Genomic DNA, 26,544 nt, shown 5'->3' with positions numbered 1-26,544 from the left:
ACACAAAGCACCACTTTTGACCTGTTTTGTATGGGTTGTATGCATATATCTGTAGCTGTGTTTGTAGTACTGTTTAAGTTTGTTATAATTGCGTACAAAAGTGTATCTGGTTACACAAGTATGCATGTACTTTGTATGTATGTACGAGTATTTAGTTTATTTTGCGATATGTACCATGAGAACTTCCGAAACCGAACTGATACTGAGGACATACATTGTGACGCCAACCTCCACAGGGGGACCTGGAACATACACACACACGTTTTTGTTGTAATTGCAGCACATATACATATAAAGTTATAAAATTGTATAGTTGCTTGTTTTTCTTATAGTTGTTATTACAAGTTTTTGTTATTATAGTACGTTACATTAGTGAATTGTGTTTGTTTGGGGGGAAAAACATTTAATTTCCTTTTGCATTGTTGGACAAAATTTGCATTCTTCGTTGCTTTTAGTTTTCTGCCGTGGCTAGTGGTAGTGAATTGGGGTATGGATGTGTATTTAACGTTCAAGGATGTCGGGACATTTTATATGTAAAAACCAAAAATCCATAAAAATTAGATATTTGCATAAGCCGTTAATTTATCAAACGCATATTGTATTATTATATAAGCATAATCTCTTGTTACTATTTGAAAGCAGCGAAGACGAAGACTATGTCGAGACGAGTAGAGTAGTACAAATAAATAAAAATTAACCGTTATCAGCATACACAAAACACTGTTAGTGAAAGCGGTAGACGGCATTACGTTCAAAGCACTGTAATATGAAGACATATATTAAACTGAATTGATTTGTATAGAAAGAGATAAATCTTATTGCAACAACTACGTGTTTTTCTTGAAAGTTGATGTATAAAATGTATATAATGCATATATATGTACGCAATTCTTAAGATTCTTAAGATTCTTTAGCTTACACTTTATGCCTCAACAGCACACCTTCTCATACACTAGTAGGCAAATGTTACTCATACGCGCCGTACGCCGCTTTCACTAACAATATTCAACCTTAACTATTTTTATTGTATTTGAACACATTACGTCTGCTGCTCACAGCTGCAGATTTTCTAACAGATGTTCACCTATCATACGTGTCATTTGAATGGCAAAGTGTCGAATGAAAACCAAATCAATCTAAATTCTCTTCTTACTTTAAGAAAAAAATATTATTTTTATGGCAAATATTTGGCAGTTCATATCTTTATACATTTCTTGCTTTTTGCATATACCCTTTGTAACTTGTAAATGTGTCGTTTTTGCAGATAACTATGTAAAAATGTTTGTACGTAATCATAGAATTCGAAGAAAGAAAAATATGACGTGAAATTTTAATGTTCAAACAAACTTCGAAAATAAGTAGAAGACAATTTAGATTAATATTAAATTAAATGAGAAAAGGTGTGTACACTAAATTATAGTTTATATGTATATATATATATATGTTATGAGGTACGTAGTGTAAGTGTATTAAAATTTTTAGTGCCAATATATTGAATGCTTTTAATTTTGGTGAATCCATGTAGGAATAATTAGTCTATATATAGTATTACAGAGTTTTTTAGGCTGTGACTTTTAATTTGTGTAATGCAATAATGACTGCATAAAAATAGGTAGTTATCAAGAAAACTTTGATGTGCGTTTACAAATGGTTAATGACGTGATCATGATTATTTCTGATATACAATAAATTTATTTATATTTCGACCGACATTCGTGCTCTATAAATTATATTAATATAACTTTACCGAATTAACTGTGATCCGTAATTGTTAACGATTATTATATGGAATGCCTGCATTTGGGGAAATTATTTAAGAAATAGGTATTATACTTAAATTAGAGTAACAACAACACTTTAAAAGCTTTGAAGCAATCTGACTGAGCAAACCTAATAATAAGTGATAAAATGTCTTTAATCGCCTTTCACTTTTTGTCAAAAATTGTAAAGATAATAATCTGGATTTTAAAAACTAGCTCCCTTTCTGAAACCAGTAGGTAGCTCAGAATATACAGCAACAGTTCACAATAAATTTTAATCTAAAAAGTACCCTTTTAAATGAATTTTGACCTAATAAGATTTTATAAATTTTCCAAAGCACATATCATTATTTAAATAACCCAGATGCTTTTCAATGACACGAAAACTAGGTTAAACCTTGTTTGTGTTCCTACATACATAAGAAAAATGTAAATAAAATTTGTAATTCAAAGTCAAACCTCTTAAAACATTTTCTTTGCACAATATAATAATAATGTAATATTTCATTAAATAAAAATTATTTTTTTACTGAAAAATAATCTAGAAAATTACAGCCTTAACTAAGGATTTGATATAGAAGATATCAAGGTTTTGCTTATTAACTCTTAATAACTGACAATAGAATGTGGAATAAAAACCAAGAAATTTGCATAAAAAATAATCAGTTATAAACACTAAAAGTTTATGTATTAACCAGAACATTTGTAGAAAATATTATAAAGATATAAAGATAAATTGTTTCTGCGCAAATTTAAATGACGGTCAAAAACGCATTTGACTTTTAATCAGGTCTTATTACATGTACACTCTATGAATCGAGGAGTGGCGATACATGTAAAAATATATATATCGGGCTTTGAATTAATCAATTTCTTAGTAAATACTAAATGTGGTTTACTATGATTAAAAAGTTGGAGGATTCCATTCAATTGGAAGCGGCCAAAAACGATTATATCGCACTTATGGCTCAAGCAGCTTATTATATCCGGTCTTATACCCAGTATCCTCTTGGTAGCCCAAAAAATACCCATTTGAAGGCTAGCGAAAGTGAGAAGACAAAATATCCCTCCCCAGAGTTGTGCGGTGGATTTGAGACCCACCTTTCGAAATGATAGAAATATTCATCGAAAATTGGACCTTAATGGATAGAACATATGAGATAATTAAGAAATAATAATATTTGTTCGAATAATAATAAATGTTCCCATTAAATTCGAAGTTTCTGTGTATTTCTTTAGAACAGTTGAGTACATTTAAATGGATCACCTTTTAGTGTAAGTATTAGTCAACCATGGTCGGAAGAAGTCAGAGTTAATGTATGTAAAAAATCTAAAGATGCATAAAATATAATACATATGCATATAAATCAGCAATATTTATTCCCGAATTTCTTGGAGCACCTAAGGTTTAACCTAGTTTTCTTTATCGTGGACACACTATTTATGATTAATTTTTCAAAACACCTTTTTGCAATAACAAATAAGTAGTTCTAGGATCACAATATAGAAAGACCTCTAAGAATTATTAGTATTAAAATGAAAACGCAGCAATAATAGGAAACATTTTAAGAATAGAGCAAATGCTAGCACAACAAAACTAGATAGACTCGGCAAAGGAGAACGATAGTCAAACAAAATTAATAAAAAACAAGAGATGAAAAAAGGAATATGTTTATATGCAAAGGTACAGCGCACAAATGTATGTTTTTTCAATAGGCAAACTAACAAAATAGATAAAACTCGCACAACAAACGAAGAACTGAAAATATGTAGAAAATATATTAAATGTTCAAAATTTGTAACAACTATTAGCAATATTATTCAATGTAACAAATTAAGAGAAAGTATGTAAAAGTAAAGTGTAAAAAATGCAGACGCAAATAGTTAGAAGACAGTACGTTCAAAACTAAATGCTAACATTACTATGAAACTAAAGTCAACTAATTGTAAAAACAAGAAAAGAGACAACTTTTTGTGTTCTTAGTAAAAGGTACATTTTGGGCGTATTGTGTACCATTTTAACTTCAGACAGCGAGCTGATCGATAGCACATACATGGTGACTCCGACTTCAACAGGAGGTCCTGAAACAGCAATATGTTGCATCAATTTAAAGAAGGCAAATGAAATTAGAAAAAGTAAAACTCAGAGCGCTACCAAAGGTAAACAAAATAGTTGAAGAAGTTAACAAAATAACATTTTCTTACAATATTACGATTTTTTACAAAAACAAATCCGCATTAATGTTATTTTTTTATTTATATTTTAAAATAGTTCATTAAAAAATAATTATTTTTCAAAAACCTTTTAGTCTTATACTTATGAGAGCTTTTAGTGTGCAATGATGTAATCATAATTAATTGTATATCTCGTATTTTTTTTGAAATTTATGTGGCTGTGTAATGGTGTATGTGTAGTAAAATTTATTTCCACAAGTATTTTTGCTAAAGATTTTCAAAATTTTATTATATGAAAATGCATGAAAAGAGTAAATGAATAGTAAAATAAAATTATATTAATTGAGTATTTTATTTTAGAGAGCAGAAAAGTTACGCATTCCTTAGGAAAATCATTAATTTTACTGCTATAAGATATGATATATTATAGGCAGAGATTATATATTGTATGAGTACTTAGAAAGTGAGTGTATTTAAGGTATTTAAACCACTGTGTTCGTTTGTGTGTGTGTAGATATAGTATAACCGTAAAACTAACGGTTATGGCAATTCTTATATTTCTTTTGTAGTCTAGTGAAAGGCGGCAAATATATTGATGCATCACCGCACCTTTGGATCTGGTGTCTAGAGTTCAGCATATGGCTAACCTTAACTGTATTTGTACTTGGTGTAAGACACTAACGACGCACTTTAACATATACTATATTTTTGTTAAAAATTTTGATTTTTTTAGCTTTGTTTTTTATCAAACTTGAAATCGTGGAACTCACCTCCATAGTTAGGTCTTACTCTTTTGTCGTAACTAACACTAAATGAATCGAGAATAGCGGATATGTTAACATCACCCAACATGCTGCCGCCACCAGTCCTGTAAGAAGAAACAAAAGCTTTTAATAACAATGGGTCAAAAATTTCTTCAGCTCCAAAACATAAAAAAAATCGTTTTACTATTTTTGATCAGAGAACGAATTAAGGAGTTAAATGGGCTTACGAGTTAAAAATGTTTTTCTGATCTTTTTAAATTCTACAACATCGTTGGAATATTTTCCTAAAGTTTAAAGTTGATCTGAGTAATAGTTTCGGAGATACAGCCTTGAGAATTTATGCGCTAGAGGTTACCTAGGCTTAGTGCGCCGTCTTTAAACGCGTTTTTCTAGAGCTTTTGAACTACGTTGGCAAGATTTCTCAAGAACTTCTTCAACGATCTTAGTGAAATTTCACACAGGTCTTAAAAATACAATTTTTAAAGGCTTGGAAGAAAGATTTTTTCGATTACAACTATTTGAAAAAAAATGTCGCGAAATATTCACTGAAATTTTCATTTTTTTTTTTTAAATGGCTGCCAAAAATCCAACTTTCAGTTTTTTTTATTCTTCCAAGTTCTATGGTAATGATTCACCAAAAACGTGTATTTTTCCACGTTACATGATCCTGTAAGGAGTTATCCTGCCAACACGGGCGCATCTTTCTTTCGATTAGTCACCGGAAATCTCATCGCAATGGCCGAGTTTGAAGTATTAATTTCCAAAATTTCAGAATTTTTCTGTTTATAATGTATATTTTAAACAATAGAAACTTCCAATAAAATATTTCATTTTTAATGAGAAAAAAATTGTTGAAAAAAGATGTTACTTGCGGAAACCCCCACAACATGTTCACAAATTTTAATACGACTCTTTATTATTGGCTTCAGACTTTGGCCCCTCGGCCACTCTCCTTACACTTTTTATACTATGAGCCTCGCAGGGATACTAAAGTTGGTGTATATGGTTTCGACTATTTTTTGAAGGGCCATTCGTTAGACTTTTCGATAGTTTCAACAGCATATTCTTAAACCCAAAACTTGTTAACCAATACTTTTTATGTTTAGTAATTTTTGTAAAAGATTAAAGTCTTTTGGCACGAGTTTATCATTGACATACTTCACACCCTTAACACTAACCACAGTCAAGATGATTTTCAAGTATTCCTATTTTAATTTTTTCGATGTTATTGTCAATTAAGGTCAAGGAGAAATCACAAAATCCAAATTTTCGATGACTTTACGATCTTCACTGAATAATTGATGATACCCAAATATGTACTTGTGTTCGTTATAAACTTAGCTTCCCAAAACACCTTTGTGGTCGTGATTTCAATGGAAAAAAAAATTTTCAAAGAAACTCGTTCTCAAATTTTTTCTACAGTTAAAATCGCCCAAAAATTTTGCTCAAGTGGCTATATATGCTCAGTTGACACCAAAAAACATAGTCACAAAATATTTGGGGATTACAATTGATAAGGGGTGCGCTTGAACAGATCACGTAAAAATAAGAAGAGCTCAGCTACGGTCTACGTTGGCGGGGCTTTACTGGTTACTCAAGCCAAGATCCCGCCTCAGCCTGAAGAATAAGTCGTTAATTTATAAGGTAATAGTTAGGCCAATCTGGAAGTATAGCTTTCAATTCTGGCACAGTTTATGTGTGCAACTCAACTGTTTACAGCGTTAAAGATTTGATGTCATATCTTTTCAAGATCTCCACTTGCGATTCAATTAATGAACTTTTTTTTTCATTTAAATTCTTATTTTTTTGCAAAATTGGCGTATGGAAATAAATTTCACACCAATACAAAGGGTTCCACCAATCTAGAAAAACATTTTTTAACCATCAGGTTTGCCCGCGCAGCTCAAATGAGCAGTCCGAGTCGAATTTTTCCAGATGTACGACACTTGTTCTTTTTCTATTTTGAACTTCATTCCTCTATTGTGTACTGAGCACTAAACTTAGAAACCACAAAGTGGCATATTCAAAAGTTCTTTACCACAAAAGTGCTTACGCAAAAGAATCTAACTCATTAGTGCTTATCAGTTGAAACACTCATTTCATTTATTGCATTTTTTCCAATTAAAAAGTTTTGCTTTCAAGCCTTTCATCGCCATCGCTCAAATATGCACACGCGCACACCTACACACTTATGTGTTGGTATCTTCAAACACAAGTAAGTAAAATGTGGATAGACAAAACTTCAATAGCAAATAAAAAGTTCATTAGCGCATTACTCATACGCAGTGTGGTACGCAAAAAGACTTTGCAGCGCATACTTGAAAGCACAAAAGTTTTACACTTTAAACGCCAACAAATTGTAACAAGACAACAACAAAAACAAAAACCAAGCAACGCATAGCCTTTAACGAAGTATAAAAAATTCACAATTGGCAACAAAGTGGCAAGAATGTCGAAAACCAAAAATGTGCCAACAATAACAAAGAACTGAAATCCGGCTACCACGATAGAAGACACATGAGAAGCTGCGCACTGGAATTGTGCAAAACTGAAAGTAAAATGCAAACGCAGATAAAAACTTTTAAATGAAATTTTGTTTGAAAAACAAAAGAAGAATATTTCACAAGGACTTTCAAAGCAAACGCACACAGCTATGACGTCTAAATAGCAAACATATATATGTATGTATATACATATGTACCACTAAATGCTGGTATGCGCATGCAGTGCTGTAGACCTGTCCAGGCATACAATGTATGACCGAAGAACGGTGTCACAATTTAGAAACCGAAATTAGAGAGCGGCAGAGAGATTGCGGTGGAGAGGCTCGCAAAAGTTAGTGGCAACAAAAAAGCCTTGATTAAATTGAGGCCAAGCCAGACGGCCAGCATTATGCGCGCACTGTGTTCGTGCACGAGGTTAAATGCCAATGCAAAGGACAAAACAGATGAGAAAGAAAAACCAAAAACAAAGACAAATACAAAAGTAAGCAAAAATAGAGCGAATAAAAGCGCCGAAAATTTTTGCAGCAAGACAAAAACGACGTAGTTGGCAAGGCGTAAATAAATGCCAAAGAACGATCGTTAAAAAAGAATACTAAATTAACAGCTGCAACTGAGCAATATTTTTCGGTGTAGCGCCAGCAAAGAAATTTCGTGTCAGGAACTTCCTAACACCGTCTCTGCGCACCTACCACCGACGCCTTCATTATGCTGGTCGCTTTTTCGTTTGTTAAATACTTCAAAGGATAACAATGTTAGACATGCACAATCGACAGAGTGTTGGAAAGTTGGGCGAAATGGAACCTCTCTGCCAGCCGCTTGTGTTCGGCTGACGATGTAAGCGAATGGTAAAAGCTTTTCCCAGCAAATTGCAGCTTTTCCACCTATAGAGCGCATGTAGCGATGAGCTGTGGTTACCAAAACAGACATTTAGAGCAGCAAGCGTAAAATACGAAGAGAAGAGAGCGTGTAATACAACGAAGAGGGCCGATGGTGTATGGTACTCGTATATCTCTTCGTACTAACTTTTTGCAAACCATCGTATTACATGTGTACATTTTAAAAAATATATATATTTAAAACTCAGTCAGAAAAACAAAGGAGCAGCTATGGTTCTCTCAATTCTCACAAAGTTGCTTACTGCAGGTAGTTTAAGAATGATGCGAAAACAGTTTGTTCTCTCACCTTAAGTGTTTGTACACGAATACACGCCCAGTTCATTTGGTTCAACCGAGTTCAATCTTACTTTGATTGAGAACAACTATTTTTCCATTGTTTTCTTTTTTTTCACTTTTAATATCTAATTATTTAAGTAATAATATTAAGGTATGTGGTAAAAAATGTGCATATGTATCTTGTTGTGTATTAAAAACAATACCAAACCATAGAAATAAAATGGCACATTAGAGGAGAAAATTTTATTTGCAAATTTGGTGAATCTTCATTTGTTTCCCTCCAAATCCGTATCCCTAAACTGAAAGCTATTTATGGCAGACTCAATCACTCCTTTTAAAAAATACCACATTGTAAATAACCAAATAGTATCTTATATATATCTTTCAACGACAAAAAATGCTCTGTTAAGAAACTTAGCTCATTCTTTTAACGGGGTGATTTTTTGAGGTTAGGATTTTCATGCATTAGTATTTGACAGATCACGTGGGATTTCAGACATGGTGTCAAAGAGAAAGATGCTCAGTATGCTTTGACATTTCATCATGAATAGGACTTACTAACGAGCAACGCTTGCAAATCATTGAATTTTATTACCAAAATCAGTGTTCGACAATTTTTTTTTTATCGACAAATTTTGTTCAGCGATGAGGCTCATTTCTGTTGAATGGCTACGTAAATAAGCAAAATTGCCGCATTTGGGGTGAAGAGCAACCAGAAGCCGTTCAAGAACTGCCCATGCATCCCGAAAAATGCACTGTTTGGTGTGGTTTGTACGCTGGTGGAATCATTGGACCGTATTTTTTCAAAGATGCTGTTGGACGCAACGTTACGGTGAATGGCGATCGCTATCGTTCGATGCTAACAAACTTTTTGTTGCCAAAAAATGGAAGAACTGAACTTGGTTGACATGTGGTTTCAACAAGATGGCGCTACATGCCACACAGCTCGCGATTCTATGGGCCATTTTGAGGGAAAACTTCGGACAACAATTCATCTCAAGAAATGGACCCGTAAGTTGGCCACCAAGATCATGCGATTTAACGCCTTTAGACTATTTTTTGTGGGGCTACGTCAAGTCTAAAGTCTACAGAAATAAGCCAGCAACTATTCCAGCTTTGGAAGACAACATTTCCGAAGAAAATTCGGGCTATTCCGGCCGAAATGCTCGAAAAAGTTGCCCAAAATTGGACTTTCCGAATGGACCACCTAAGACGCAGCCGCGGTCAACATTTAAATGAAATTATCTTCAAAAAGTAAATGTCATGAACCAATCTAACGTTTCAAATAAAGAAACCGATGAGATTTTGCAAATTTTATGCGTTTTTTTTTTAAAAAAAGTTATCAAGCTCTTAAAAAATCACCCCTTTACTAAAGAAGTACTGGCTTATCAAGAGAAAACTAGCCGTTTTGGATTTTTAAGTTAGTGGTGACTGGGATATGTTCGGTTGGTTTGGTAAGCCCGTAAGCTACGCATAGACCAGCTAGTGAGGTCAGATGGTGTGCCGTTACCTAGTTAACAAGAAGTAGTATTCTTCAGTTAGTCAGTGCTTGACTTGAATTTCAATTGATTCTGCGACTCTAGTATCGTCACCTCTTTCTGTGTTTCACACTGTGACGTCGCAATCGTTTGAAGCGTTGCCTTGCTACAGCGAGACAAGTTCACAAGAGATGCTCTTGAAATTTCCTGCAATTATCTCGATGTGTCAGTTACCAGGCTGTGACTAGTGATTACTCAAATCATAAAGTTCTAACATACTGCCTTATACATGACTTTTGCCATTTTGCAACCCGGTAGATAATTTCATAGAGGTGTAATCTTCCTTGTCATGCTTCTTTCCAGATCGTCTTAGGAAAGAAGCAACACAAGCTTTACCAATGACGATCACATTTTCGGATAACAGCTATACACCACTCTTGACAATCTCGTCCCTTATCGCATTAACAACGATGCCTTTGTGACTTGGCATCATGTGAGCGTGGTTTTCTCCTAACAGTGCATTTCTGTACTTGAAATGGCTTAAATCGGATGAACACTTGCCTCACCGCCCATAAAACTAATATCGGGATTTTCAAACAGCCGGCTGTTTTTCTCCCCCATATATTGGTGATGCCATCTTAGTCGGGTTAGTACTATATAGTCCCACATATACATACATATGTATATACCAAAGAAGAGATTTTCAATCTTTCGGTTGGCCTTATACCTTAATTACCGCTCAAGATGTTAGATATCTTACCAAAATTAGCTGAACGTATAATATGTTTAATATATAGGGTGATTTTTTAAGAGCTTGATAACTTTTTTTTAAAAAAAAACGCATAAATTTGCAAAATCTCATCGGTTCTTTATTTGAAACGTTAGATTGGTTCATGACATTTACTTTTTAAAGATAATTTCATTTAAATGTTTGACCGCGGCTTGCGTCTTAGGTGGTCCATTTCGGAAAGTCCAATTTTGGGCAACTTTTTCGAGCATTTCGGCCGGAATAGCCCGAATTTCTTCGGAAATGTTTGTCTTCCAAAGCTGGAATAGTTGCTGGCTTATTTCTGTAGACTTTTAGACTTGACGTAGCCCCACAAAAAATAGTCTAAAGGCGTTAAATCGCATGATCTTGGTGGCCAACTTACGGGTCCATTTCTTGAGATGAATTGTTGTCCGAAGTTTTCCCTCAAAATGGCCATAGAATCGCGAGCTGTGTGGCATGTAGCGCCATCTTGTTGAAACCACATGTCAACCAAGTTCAGTTCTTCCATTTTTGGCAACAAAAAGTTTGTTAGCATCGAACGATAGCGATCGCCATTCACCGTAAACGTTGCGTCCAACAGCATCTTTGAAAAAATACGGTCCAATGATTCCACCAGCGTATAAACCACACCAAACAGTGCATTTTTTTTCGGGATGCATGGGCAGTTCTTGAACGGCTTCTGGTTGCTCTTCACCCCAAATGCGGCAATTTTGCTTATTTACGTAGCCATTCAACCAGAAATGAGCCTCATCGCTGAACAAAATTTGTCGATAAAAAAGCGGATTTTCTGCCAACTGATTTTGGTAATAAAAATTCAATGATTTGCAAGCGTTGCTCGTTAGTAAGTCTATTCATGATGAAATGTCAAAGCATACTGAGCATCTTTCTCTTTGACACCATGTCTGAAATCCCACGTGATCTGTCAAATACTAATGCATGAAAATCCTAACCTCAAAAAAATCACCCGTTACTTTAATTTAAGGGCACAGCCGTCAACCTAAATTAAACTGTAATGGTTTTGTTAACCATATGTATAAGATTCCAGACAGGCCTCTTCTTCCTTCAGAGGCTTACGTCTTCAACCTGTTAAAAAGGTGAAATATCTAAGCCCAAATTTTGTGGAGAGAGTAATGAAGGCAACGGTTTCCTTATATTGTTGTTGAGAAGCTACATTAAGGCTAAAAGAGGAGACTCTCACCAAAGGTGGTATTTTTGCTCTAAGAAATCGCAGTTATATCAAAATGGCCACACTTGCTAAGAAGCTTGAACGTCTTCAAAAAGCGGCTCTCATAAGCACATCCAGTGTGCTGCACACTAACAATAGTATTTAATGCCATTGAACATAGAACTCGTGGAGGCAAGTACACCTGCTATAAAGTGTTGAGCACATGAAAGGATCCGAAAAAGGACAAGCCGAAATTCTCTACCTCTTCAACTGAATTCTTGAAAAATTGGATCACTGCGTTGCAGGGGCTATCGAGTAGAAATATGTGGATGGGGGGAAGTAGCTGCAGAAGGTGTGCAGTGTAAAATTGGTTGGTCAAAGCTGGGAAGGAAAGATTGAGGGGTACTTATCTGTAACGAGCCCTCTGTTAGTTTTAGGCTAACATGAAATCTTCAGATCTACTTGTCCTTAGCAAAGTTCGCCAAGTCGCAATACTCCAATTAGACATTGTCCAATAGGCATCCATGCCGTAAAAATCTTGATGGGAGCTAGTTGTCAAAGTTGTATGGAGAAAGGCGATGTGGCAAGATTGGAACATATAATCAGTATTGCCTTCGGCGAACCAGAAGACATAGACGACACTGATATTAGTAGTCTCAATAAATTTATAAGATGATCTGTGAGGTTCTTGTGATCAATTATATAGGAGTTTTGGAAAAAAAACAGGATAAATGCTCTAAGTTTTCCAAGTGAGCTCGCAGTTACGATCGACCTCATAAAATTTTTTCAAAATACCAACTTGCATCATTAAAAATGCTGATAAAATCTCACGAGCCAGTTGTATTCCGTGTATTTTGAAAGGTATACATAAAACATATGGACTCGCTTTTAATAGCGCGCTAACAATAAAACTTTGATTATCACTCCTTAAAAAAATGATGCCTTTACTAATCTAAAGCCAATTACACAAACCAAAGACAGTAATCATTCTTCCGATTTATACGATTACGTATACTTTAATACTCATAGACTTTGAGAATTAAATGTTCATAGGTTGGCTACCGCTTTTATTATACAATTGAGAACTATTTGGAACAACTTTTCTCTAGTCTTCACCAGACTGCAGCAAAAAGCATTGTAAATTGAATGAAAATTGGGCTGACGTTAATGGCTACTACAAGCTGGAAAATTTGAAAGGAAAAAATTTTATTCGTACGAAATTCGGTTATGCACTTCAAGGCTCTCAAATGACCAACACAACTCGTGCTACTTGTAAATTCAGACATGTTTTATTAAAAACGGTGCAAGAGTGGCGGGGGCAAATGACAGTTACACGACAGTTGCTCGAAAATTGCTTGGACAATTGCGAAAGTGTTGTCCATTGTTGTTATTGTACTTGCATAAAATGTTGTATCTCTGTTTTGTAGCGCAAACTACATTTTGATGACAGTTTCCTTTTTGTTACTGCCCAGAACACGTTTGGCGTTGACACACAACTGACAAACAGCAGAGAAGTGTCACTTGAGTTACCCGCCAGGCTGCTTGACTATCAGCCTGCCCAAGCGCCACGTGAAAGCCGTGGGTGGGCGTCCAATGCACAGCAGGCAAGTGCTTGATTTGTTTTGATTGGTAATGTAGTATGTGAGCATGGAGGCGAAACGGGAACTGCAAGTGGTAACACTCACATCTCTGCCTGCTTATGTTAGATGTGCTGTGGTGCTGACGCTCAAGAAGCTGACAAGTGGCAACACCATCAACAATCGAGATAATAGTGAAGCGTTGTTATAACTTGTACTATACTGTTTCAGTAGTTGTGTGTGTGTGCGTTATTATCGATGGGCGAAGCAAAGTAAATGTGGTACATACATATATTGCGATATATATTCTGAACGATTTTAGTTTATTTGATATATGGAGGAAAGCCCAAGTAAAAATTTAGATTTTCATATATAAAATAATTACTACTCACAAAAATTTTAAATATTGATATTGTTAGAACAGTATGTGTATTGAGGTATATTTATTAAACAATTTATTTTTTTAAACGACATTCGATTTTAAAGTTTGTTTGTATCACTTAAAACTAATCGAGATAGACATGGAGTAATATATATGTAAATATTTACATATCTAAATGTTTAGGATGACGAGTCGAGTTGACTGTCTGTTTCTCCGTCCATTTGTCAATCTATACAAGTTTTAACTTGTTTATCAGATTATGATCAGATTTTATACAAATATTCCTTCGGACCACAAAAAGTTTGGTATTGTAGATGAGAGAGCCGGACTACTGCCACGCACATAAAACGCCACTAATCAAGACCTATAAAGTGCCATAATAAGGCTAAAAATAAGAATACAAAAGTTTTATTTGGTACATCGAATCATATTAGAGAGGGGCTAAAGGCTGGGTATTCGGACAGATAATATTCCGGCGTCACATCATGCTCTGCGTATACCCTGCATTTCGCTGAATCCAATTTTGTAATGTCGGACTTTAAGTATAGGTGCCCCGTTATGACCCCTCAAATATTGCTAAGTTCCTTTTTGCTTAAAAATAAGAGCTTTTTGATCTTTCTGACATCAACACTACCAAATTGTATTCATTTAGTTTGAAGCTGAATCCCGTGTCAAGATTACTACAGAAAAAATCCACTCCTGGTTGTGTTTCTATCTTTGATCAGTGAATATCTAGACTTAGCCGTTGGAACTGTCGATCACAGAACCACTGGCCCATTATTCTCTACTGGGGAATGAAAACGATGTGTATAGTTTCTCGTGGGTTTCCTTTAACCGGTCGCATTGTCAGCTTAAGCCGAGTTCGTTAACTAGGTCGAGGCTCCAGTGGCCAAAAACCTCACTTGAATGTGTATTGGTCAGATGCCAAGCACAACAACATTCAAAGCCTTTATTGAAGTACTTTTCATTGCGTTCGTTGTCCCCAGCATACAAGCCAATGTATTTGTTCCAAGGGTTTAATACGTCACTTTTTCCAGAGTGTCACTTGCGCACTTATGTGGTCGCTTTTATATTGAAAGCATAAGCGCTATTTATAAAATATGTTCTCACCTCAAATAAATTTTCTTGATTCCTGTGTAAGAAATTTTTCCATACAAATTCAGGGAAGAAAAAAAATTCAGCTTTTCTTGCGGCAGTGGTAATAAAAACAAGAAAAACAATACCAACTTGACCACATGGAAAACATATCTGCAGTTTGTGCCAAATTTTTTCGTGTAATAAAATTTTTTGGTCACTTGTTATCGCTTGCACTAGCAGTCGTAGCCAACTTTTCTACGTTTTGATAAGTGTTAAGTTGTGCTAAATGTATGGCTGCTATTTTTGGCAAGCAATGTATTTGATAGCCACTGGACCTACGCCATCCATGGGCCAAAAGTTTTTCTGGACCAATTTAATTTATGCTTGAAGCTAAATTTCGCTCTACTTAATGAAACCATTAACCTATTTGTTGTTTGCGGATATAAAGCAACTTTTGCGTAGTTATATTAGAAATGTATGTATTTATGTGAACTTATTTTAATGTAGTACAGTTACAGCGGGAAAATCTGACCTAAACGCTTTCCCTGACACAAACATTAATGGCCAAATTATATGGTAAGCGAAATGTTTTCATTAACATTGACAATAATTCACTTTGACGGCTTCGACAAATTCACAGAATATGTAAATATTTGTCAGTAATATCGGCCACGATGTATGTAAATGCTCTCCGTAGCACTGGAAGGAGCAATCGCATTATGCAGAACCACAACGCCCACTTGACATTCGGCAAAGACAGCGTTGAAAGCAAAGGCAAACACATCAACTCAAATACATAAAGCCATAGATACGCAAATTCCTACATACGCATACACTCAAACACAAATATGCTGAAATATATCACTTTAGTGTAGATCTGTATTTCACGAGACATACATCTACTAATGGCCTGCTTATGACTGAGATACATACATATTCGCATATATATACATATATAAGCAAATAAGCTGAAGCATTCAGCCACAGTTTAATTCCATAAATCTATTTATAAATACAGCAAAGAAGATATACGAGATGTGTTCAATAAACACTCAGGCCTCACAACCTGATGTTGTCAACAACGGAAGAGCGAACAAATTCCTAGTTTTGTTTACTGAATGTGGAAGCGGGCGTGTCTGTGGATTTTAGAAAAGCAGATTTCGGTCGCTTATTCGAAACTTGTTTTCGAAAAGGATATCACGCAGTGAAATCGATGAGCACTTGAATATTTTTATGGTAACTCTCTATCTTCTTGTGGCGACCGAAAAAATTACTCAAAGTGATCGCTTGCCGATTTCGGAGCATCTGGGAGCCGATTTCCGAGATGCTCCGAAATCAGCTACTATGAAAGATAACGTGACATAAGTACCCGATGTATGAGATAGGAAGTGTCTCACGTGGATAAATTTTGTGAATTCTTACGATAGCGTCTATCAAAAGCGCATAAGATTTCTTAGTAGGTAAGAAAATACATGAAACGTAAGCTGCATGAAATATTGAGATGTGAAAAAGATGATGGAACGATGGTGACTCATTTTCTACCTCGGACAATAAGTGCTGCCATATGACTACTGCCTCGGAGTTTTTGACGCAATATAAATGAGGTTAGATCTCCGAAAGTACAGTCCTTGGCCGAATAAAATCCAAGTAAATTCGGAACGTGCAACCGGCTATTGTGAGAATTGAAAGACACTTGCACAGCTTCGTTCTGAATATTGTAGCAGGTTGAACTCCTACTTCTCCATAATCGACCTTGACATATCAAACATATTTCCAACGTGCAACGAGTCCTCGCATAACACCAACTACCTCTTTGCATGCTCTGCTAACCATACACATCTGACACCCCTCTCTCTATGGTCCGACCCCATCGAAACAGCAAGTTTGAATGAGCTCGATGACAACTTATCTAATCCTCACCGTCCTAACAGAGATTAGCTAACCGTCACAACAACAACAAGTCAGTTAAAGTAGTCCGATAGGTTTACTCTACAGATCTCCAGAAAACTTATTTTTCAGAAGGGTTAAAGTAGCTGGAGCATCGATGGGTATCGCACTAAACCCCCTTCTTCCAAATTTTCCGTTTTTGTCTCTTCTGAATAAAGTATTTCCCAGACCGCCCGCGGTTGGATCAGTTATGAAAATTGTGAGCACTGGTTCTAATTCAACTATCCAAATTTGGAAAGTATCCAAACATGGAAGTAGTCAAATAAGCTGGGAGAGAGAAAGTATAAGTCAAAGTAGGTGGAAACGATTTCACTGAAGCACTTTAAGCTCTCTGAGGCGTAAAAGAAGTAAGTGAATATGGGAATTTGAATTTCGGAAAAATGGAACTACAGTGATACTCACTCGTGCAATTAGAAAGTTCTCCTCTAAGCATTGAACGATTTGGCTGAAATCATATGCACTTATTATAAGGTTATATAAATGTATGCGTGCATAACTTCTATTATATTTAGAATAACAAACTTTATAGCTGTTCAGTCATCGAATTATGTAAGTACATGCGGTAGATGAAGGCATACTTGTTTGCGCTTGTGCTGCATAAATTATAGTATTCGCATAATTCCTGTTTCACTCAATCGCGACCTCAACTCAGACCCAACACCACAACTGCAGCACTCAATATACATACACACATGTACATATATGGTTACATGCAGATATGTTCATTTGTATGGACTATGGTAGTCAAAATCAGATTGAATGGAAGTACGCGCGCGTTCATTTGCATAAAGTACACTTCAGTACACACTTCTGTACGCATTTATCTACCATGCAAGTAATGTGAATATGTACAAAGCGAGTGCTTATACATATATACATACAATAAGTATGTTGTGTAAGTGCACTTAAGTATGGGTACTATCAAAACATGCAAAACAAAACTTATTCTTGCTAACATACACACACACACATCCACACTTATAATTCTCCATATGTCACGCAGTGAAGTGATTTCAGTTTCGATCCCAGCTCGTGCTCACCAACCCAACTATACATACTATACCAAATATGCACGTATATTATTGACATACATATATATAAGTATAAATAAATATATAGGATGTATATATGTACTTACAAAAGAAAACGTGCTTTCTCACATTTTAACTCTGTTGTCCCAACTAATGCATGTGTGGGGCAAACAGTAAAGATTTTCAATCGAACAAACAATCTTCGACGTCAATTTAACCCCATTCATTTCTTTTCCCTCTCCGTCTCTCCGTTCGCATGGTACCAGGTTTTGCTTTATAAATTACTTGCATGGCTGTTTTGTTTTATTGTTTACGTCAAGCGACTTTGTGTGTGTGTGTGCACTAGAGCGGATTGATTTACAGGAGCGAAAAAAATGGAAAAATCGTGTATGCGGGAAATGTTGTACGAAACATGCTGCGCAACTTTGATCAAGAGACTAAGGGTCTAAAGCCGGTTTCGAGCCAGCGATTTCCAAGCTGAAGTTTTTTAGGGGCCTTAAAAATTTGTTTGTCAGTTCTTGGGATATCCATATGTATATTGATATTCCATCGAACATTTATGTTAATCGGTCAGATCGTACAACTATATGTGATATATCTCCCATTCAAACATACAAATTATACACATTTTTTAAGCTTCGCCTTAAAAATCACGGTTTCAGACCGGTAGTCTCTCATCCAAAGTTGTTCAGAATGAGCCATAGAACATTTCTCGCATATGCTATTTAATATAAAAAAGCGACCCGCTCTAGTATGCACGTTCGTGAATAAGTGTAAGCAAAGCCAATAGGTGCTCCGTGGCGTATGAGTGATTTTTTTTACATAGCAAAAAGCACAATGAAATGAACAGCTTGGCTTGGAAGATACTTATTGGCACTTTGCATTTGTTTGGAAGTAATGAAAATTATGTAAGTTTTGAACAGTTTGTGCTCTAACTAATTGGTAAATTTATTAGAAATAAAAAATAATAATAGTATTGTACTTATTGAAATTATATAAAAACGTGTAATAGAAACGTTCAGTTTTCACAAATAGGGATATGTTTTTATTTCTAAACGCAATATAATCTAAAACGCAAAATATTTAATTATTTTTTAATATTTATTTTTACGCCTTCAAAGTAATCGCCTCCAGATGTAATACATTTATGCCAACGATTTTTCCAGTTCTCGCCTCGAAGCACTTTTTATAAGCACTTTTTGGTATGGTCTTCAGCTCCTTCAACGAATTTTGTTTTATATCTTCTATTCTATTATTCGAATAAAAACGGGTTCCACTGTATGAAATCTGAGTAACTTTTATATGGATATGACTATTTAGGTAAAATATACCACCTCATAGGAAGTCTGGTCTCTAAAGCCAGACTGCTGGTGTTGGTTCCAACATTAAGGAGAATGCATAAAAACTTCCCAACTTAGCTCTCGAAACCATTGACGAGCTATTATAAATAAGTGTGGTCTGGAAAAATCTCTCTCCTTGGGCCAAAGCTAGCCGCTTTTGTGAGATTACTTCTTTTAGACAGTCAAATTTGTTCAATTAACTTGTATTTCTACCATAAATTTCATGTTCAAATTGCAGTACCACAATCCGTTAATAGACATTTTTATCGTACTATTCAAAGAAAGCCTATCTCATTAAATGATAATTTTCTACCTTGACTTTTTTGTATTTGAGATACTAATCTCATATGACAACAATTGAAAGTAGATACAAAAATATGTGCTGCGCCAATAGGTTATTCGCCATACAGTTACCAAAAGTCTTCTAAATCCTTGACCTGAATGCTTCTAAATATTGCATTTGGAAATATATCTAGTTCGTACTAAAGAATATAAGAAAATGGTACACAAGTTGCTGCCTCTTCCGCTCAAAGAAATATTGCTATCGACATAAATAGCACACTTGATTCTCGATGACAGCTCGCAGCAGCCGTCAAGTTGCAACTTCAATTTTTCAATCATACTTGAAATGGAATAACAATTTGTGCTCAAAGACACTCAGCTCTGGCGAAGATGTGAGGCGCAACTACTGGAGCATGACCGCAGCTGTGGTGGTAAATTGCATAGGGTTAAGGTACATTAGCAAGCAGGCAATCGACATTATCGATATTGCCGTAGATTAAAGCTGAATTGCGACATAGTTTATGGTTGCCCACAAGTTGAGCGCAGAAAACTGAGGTGGAAGTGGGAATGGGGTATAATCCTAAAATATAATTAAAAGGGGAATGATATATCTAAAGATCTATTTCAAATGGCAAGCATTAGAAAGTCAAATTAGAAAGACATTGCGGTTAAAAATTTAGAAAACTTCTTTAGTAATGCAACTGTGATCTGAATAGAAAATGAATCGTGGAAAGCTCAAAATGATAGAGAAAATCCAGTAAACGAATAAAATATCAGTTACATTAACAAACTATTTTTGCACTCTATAAATAATTTAAACATTGAGTTAAGTTAGACTTTGCAGTTATAATCAGAACTGAAGAGAAACTACAAACATATACGATTTTTTTTATTTTTTCTCATTCTTCGAAGTATATCTGCTATTTCGTATATGGTGTAAAGCGCCTGAGTTATAGCTCTTGGGTTATTGTAACAGGTTGTAGTACTGACTATAAGTACTAGCCTTCGTATACGAGAAAGCACCGGTAACAAGTTTACTCTTAAAGAGTCTATTTAAATTCGAAATCGGAAGCATTGGTAAAACTACTTAAGGCGTTAATTGGGTTTGATAATTTCAAAAAATCGATTTTTTGTTTTTTGTTCTATTAAATTGTACAATACGTTTAAAATATTATTCCAAAATTTGAAATCGATCCGAGTAAAATTCTAAAAGATAGACCCTTCGGAAGTTCCGCCCATCAAGTCACGTCGGTTTAGCGCACCAATTTTAAAATCCTTTTTTCTCAAAGCTCCATTTTTGAAATCAGTGGACACGATTTCTAGAAAAGTTATAAGCTGATTTAGTTAAAATTGTGTACACATCATAAAATTATCATTATCTAGTTATATACGTTATAGACGCCAGTACCTATAGTTAAATTTTAACAGAAAATACCGTTCAATGTGTGAGATATATAATTGAAATTCAGAGAAACTCCTTTCCTTTCAACAGTATGTCTGTATATTTAATGTGGGTTGTATTGGATATACTATAGTTAAGTAACAAAATTTGAGCTCCTCAACTTTATTCCGGGAATTATAAAGTCAAAGATGAGCCACAGTCTGAATGATCAATTGTCGAAATTATCAAGAAACAATAAAACTTCGAGTCCAACCGTCACGTAATCGTTGTTTTAATTGCCCACGAATCAAATATTGTACAAAAGATCATGGAACCATTTAAATAAGGCTGCGTACAAAAGAAGTTCGATTTATGGATGCCACGTAAGTTACGTTGATGTTACATTAGACGAGAAAAGCGGCACGAAGATTGAAGCGATAATCGCTCATGCGAGAAGCGATGCTATAGGCTGCCAGAGAGAAAACGAACAAACGAGGCGAACTGCTGCATTGATTTCTTGAGATGAAGACTTCTAAATTGCGAAAGTTGTGATCTGGGAATATATCCAATTAATGATCAAAGGAATTTAAACAGAGAATTTAACATATTATTTTTTGAAACTAGGTCAATATTCAGATACATTTTATAACTACGCAAGAATAAACACTGAACTATGTTCCTAAGTTCACCTAAGTTCTTCAAAAGAATTGAAAAGTTGATTAAGAAGTCTATTTTTAGTGATTTGTGATTAATAACAAAAAAATGCAAAACTGTAAAGTAAAAATGGTATATTGAAGTGCGCTTAAAACTATCAATAAATTACTGAACAAAATCAGAATCAAACCAGCACCTTTAAGATTTGAATGAGAACTTAAAGAAACATAACAGAGGTTTCAACAATTCAGTTATTTAATTTAATGTTATTTGAATATATCTACTACAACCTTTTATATATGAGAGATGTTTCTTTAACATGACACATCCCCGTGCAATGTGCCGAAGTAATCTGAGGTGTTTCCGTGCAAGTATGTGGTGCGCATGTATAGAGAAATGAATATGTAACGGCATTGCGGATGTCCTTTTGTAGCACGCGATCGCGTAATCCAGTAACGGTAAATTTGTGCTACTTTATTTTACTCGGTATGGCCGCCATATCGCTTTTATAGGCCTTATTTTGATTACGGTGAGGCCTTTAAGCGGCCTGCATTGGCAGTGTCACTGACAATTACTGCCCTGCCAAAGGAAGCAAAGAGCAAACAACAGGGCAACAGCATGTGACACATTTTACAAGTATTTCCTTTTTTGGCACTCAAGAAGAACGCCAGATACACAGGTCAACACAAAACATATAATACGAAAGAGAAGTAATGAAAAAAGGCTGTGTTGTCGTGCAAACATGCAAATGTATGATTTAATTGCGTGTACTTCCACTGCAGTAGAGCTACTTCTGGGTTTTTTTTGTGCTCATTGCCACTACTGCTGAAGCTGAACGGCACTTTCTTAAATCTACTTAGCAGCTCTGGTTATATAATTTTCGTGTAGGATTGAGTAAAATAATTTTTTTTTAATTATGATTTCATTAATAAATCATTATACAAACGTTAATATCTTGAAAAAGCTTCTTCAACCATATTTCGAAACAGCAAATAAACGTATTCGTGTCTATAAAATATAAATAATCAAAATCCCCACCATAAAATCTCACCTCTGCTCTGCTGCAGCACTCATAAATTTTCAGGCATTTAAATATTTATTTTTAGTATCGAAAGGAGACAAAAAAATTTAAATATGAAAATTTATTACTTTCGCGAACCACAATTTCAGCCGCAAGCAATTCTCGCAGTTTTATCGTTCAATATCGTCCAATGCCGCCGCTTGATTCCGTCTCTCGCTTTGCCAGCTAACGGCTTAATAAGGTTCATACCGTAACTCATTGAAGCATGAAATTGCCGACCACTGCAGAAAAGTATTTATAAGACTACATGCGTACACATACATATAAAACCGTATTTATATTTCATAAATTGCTCCGCTGGACCAGCCAAGCAACTGCAAACGCAAGCTAGCCGCATGTCCCATCACACACACATACCTATACATACATATATGTATGTATGAGTCCACTTTGGGTCATGTGACTTTCACACACGTCCCTTGCCACGGTGTATGCGCTAATAATGCGACAAAAGCCAGGTCAAAAGAGCTAAACTGAAAACGCATTAACTTCACTCAAAGGATTGCAGATTTCGGTGGGGGGGACAAAATGAGCATAAATAAAATAAACAATAAAAAATAAATCAGTATTAAAATGCTGATTGCAGTGCAAGACACAAAGCCAGTTATTAACAATGTAAGCATTTATACCAAATAAATATGTGTGCGTGGCCGTAATTGCAACGTCACTCTTGGCAATTCAGTTTTTAGAGGCAAAAAATTCTTGGAAACTCACAATATGAATTTCAGTTTTGACACATAGTATGCTAATAAATTTTCGTGCTACGCTAATTCATGCTTAGTGTTGATTAATGGGCACTCGACAATTTTAATGTCAAATTTTGTACTAAGTGTTCACGCAATAGTGCACTTCATTCAAATTATTATATATATAACCCTGATGAAAACACTGAAATCAATGGTTACATAATTTCTGTCAGAAATTAGAACCATAGTTTTTAACAACAAGACTAGTATTTACTACTTTTGCTAATAACATTATTATTAATATATGGACCAAAGAAAATTAACTTAAAAAAATGTTTGTTTAAAGTTATTTTCTGATGCAATCGAACATATTTTTTATATTCAACTACAAAATCTGAAGCTATAATACCCTTCAAATAAAGTATATAAAAAAATCCTTACAAGACCTTGCTATTGTTGGATCAGTTTTTTTCGCCCACCCAAAATTGGATTATATACAGATTTTTATGTACTCCAAAAAATGTAACAAAGAATTTGTAAAATAGTTTGTGTGAAAAACAAATTTTGACTGTGGCATTGGTGAAGCTACCTTAGACAAAAGCAACGTTTGTCGATCGTAAAAAATGTTCTCAGAGGGTCGAGAAAATGTGTTCTTTTCTTTTGCTTTTGCACCATGTACTTACGAGCGAATATATGGTCATACACAACCCAATAATGGTGCCACAGCTACTGTATTTCCCAGACCTGGCAGCCTGTCACTTTTCTTGTTCCCAAAATTTAAGAGGCCCAAGAAAGGACGACGCTATGCTATGATTGAGGATTTGAAAACTGCATCGAAGGAGGAACTGACAAGATCGCAAAAATTACTTTTGAAGTGCTTTGATTGAAAAAATGCTAACAGAAGTGCATTGTAAGTATTTGGCGGTGATTACTTTGAAGGGGACAACTTAGTTATTTATGAATAAATAAACACTTTCTTAAGAAATACAAAACGCCATACCTTTTTAACAAACCTCTAATCACTGCAGCAATTTTGAAAAATGCTATTTCGGGGAAGAAAGGTCTTTAAAACTAAACCGATAAAGCTGATTGAACAAACGTGTTACATTTTAGAATCCAGAAGTTCATAAAATATTTAAAAATCCTATAAAATTTTTATTTTTTTAAAGGATATAGACTATCAAAATATGAAAACAATAATATATTTTTTTTCAGTTTTCACGCTTTGTGTGTGCTTAAACAGTTTTAATTCATTTCAAATTAGTGGCAAGTTAGAATATTGTTTTAAAGGAGCATTTAAATATCAACACCGAAATACCCAAAAAACAAAAAACAATACCTAGGCAAAACTATTTTGATTTTCGCGATTTTTTTTAATGTTGAAATTAACTAATCAGTCCGATATTTTTTTATAACTAAATACAGTCATGACGCATATAAAATCATTTATTTGTTGCATAATAGTTAAATACTTGTAAATTGTTGAAATCACACGTAAAAAAGGTCCTGTATGATATCCACGATTGCGGCCGCAATTTTGGTATAAAATAAAAATGTCAAAAAGATTATTAATTTGAAGGAAAGTCGCCATCGAGCTATGGAAGCTATTTTTATTTATTTCTTGAAATTTTAAAAAAATGGCGGCTGTTTGAAAAAAGAGTTCGATACTCTGGCCTACTTTTCGACAGTTTTTCGTAGAAAAAATAGAAAGATTTCAAAAACAAAAATGAAAGCTTCCATAGCGCGATAGTGAGTGACGTTAAAAATGTTCGCTCAACATCATCTCATTCCTCGAGAAAGGAAACCATTTTGAAAAACACCATTCTGAGAAAAATGAGTCGCTATGTTACCCACTCTGTGCCCTTTCCACAAAGAACGCTGTAGTGGCCGTAATAATTTAATTTTCGATTTGAGAGGATGTTTATTATAGTGTATACGATCCGATTATGCAAAAATCGATTTCTCGAAAAGTTCACACTGATACGTTCCCTTAAGACTACTTCAAAAATGAAGAGTGTGGGAAATATTTCGATATTTTAAAACACTTAAAAACAAAGAACATAATCATTTTGAGAAGACAACCTAATGTCACCGCGAATGTAGGTAAGACCCCGCCTTTACAATGTGAAAGCTTCATGCACCATTTGCAGCCGACTCATACAATTCGTAGTACGACCGTTACATTGAAGGAATTACGTTATGAGCTAGTTCCCCACTCACTATTCGTCAGATGCCTCTTTTATAGGCATCATCGAAATATTGGACAACTGTTATAACAAATGCATTCCTTTTAGTCTACACGAAATTGAAGGATAAAAATGCATTTGATTAGAAGCCGCGACTTCTAAGCATATAAAATACAGGTCAATTACAAGTATGTATTACGAATACTGGTTTTCCCACAAGAGTAGCAATTTGGAAAACATTTTTGCGCCAACCGAAAATTCAAAACGATCCAGAGGCAGCTGAAAAAACTGATTGAGTGGATTAACGCGGCCTACTAATGATAAAATGTCTTAAAACAGCTGGACAGAAAATAAACAATCAAAACAAGAACTACTGTAGCAGAGGTATTTTGAAGCATTGTTTTTCAAACTCGATTACGCAAATAGTTAAATAAGTCTGAAGCGCATGTTTTATGTATATTCAGCAGGGAGGCTAAAAAATAATAATTGATGGACACTTTCACGATGTTAATGATGTAGTAAAATACAATTCTTTGTCAAGTTAATTAGAAGCCTTTATTTACATAATTACGCTATGTGTATTTTGCCATTGCGAATAATTAATTAAAACAAATTATGATACAACAAATGTATACCAAATGTCAAAACATCACAAAGAGCAATAACAATTAAGCACTAGAAACAAAAATTTATTGCATTGTTAACAGCGTGACTTTTCCGCCATTTTGTATTATTTAAGTTGACACTTAATACATAGCAGATTTATGCGATTATATGGCACGTGTTTCGCTAACTGTTTGCTAGTGGGGAGAATTAGAAGTAGAATTAATTTCCAAAACCTTGCGCAAGATTTATGGTTAGCAATTTTCATTAGAATTAAATTTATATTAAAAATGTAGCAAACTTATATTTACAGTTAAATTTAAAGTATTTGAAAAATGAGCCTTAAAAATTTACGCGATAAATACGCATGTGAGATTTAAATATTTAAAGACAAAACAAATCCTTCAAAATCTCAATCTTCTGATTCTCTAATAACTATATTCGATAGCGATAATCCAAATTACACGTATAACATATTTATCCACATTTTATTCACAATTCCGCATAATAAATCTTCCATCAATACTTCC

The 26,544-nt window shown here is 34.7% G+C and overlaps 1 protein-coding gene across 30 annotated transcripts in view; it reads right to left on the bottom strand.

The window, feature by feature from the left end:
- LOC105225059 (gamma-aminobutyric acid receptor subunit beta) overlaps positions 1 to 26,544 on the bottom strand; it is a 105,692-nt gene that overhangs the window by 64,508 nt on the left and 14,640 nt on the right. For 19 of the 30 annotated variants that reach the window (XM_049458756.1, XM_049458748.1, XM_049458771.1 and 16 more), the window contains 2 exons: positions 4,706 to 4,803; positions 3,775 to 3,842 (listed from right to left, as the gene is read on the bottom strand). In XM_049458756.1, coding sequence (XP_049314713.1) covers positions 3,775 to 3,842; positions 4,706 to 4,803 — 166 coding nt within the window. Of the gene's footprint in view, positions 1 to 174; positions 243 to 3,774; positions 3,843 to 4,705; positions 4,804 to 26,544 lie in introns of all 30 variants that reach the window. The other 11 variants (XM_049458751.1, XM_049458766.1, XM_049458769.1 and 8 more) reach the window with 1 other exon arrangement.

This window comes from Bactrocera dorsalis, chromosome 5 (genome assembly GCF_023373825.1).
Source record: "Bactrocera dorsalis isolate Fly_Bdor chromosome 5, ASM2337382v1, whole genome shotgun sequence".
In the NCBI taxonomy this organism is placed as follows: domain Eukaryota; kingdom Metazoa; phylum Arthropoda; class Insecta; order Diptera; family Tephritidae; genus Bactrocera; species Bactrocera dorsalis.
The sequence above is the reverse complement of the archived record's forward strand: the minus strand, read 5'-3'. Positions and strand labels throughout refer to the sequence as shown.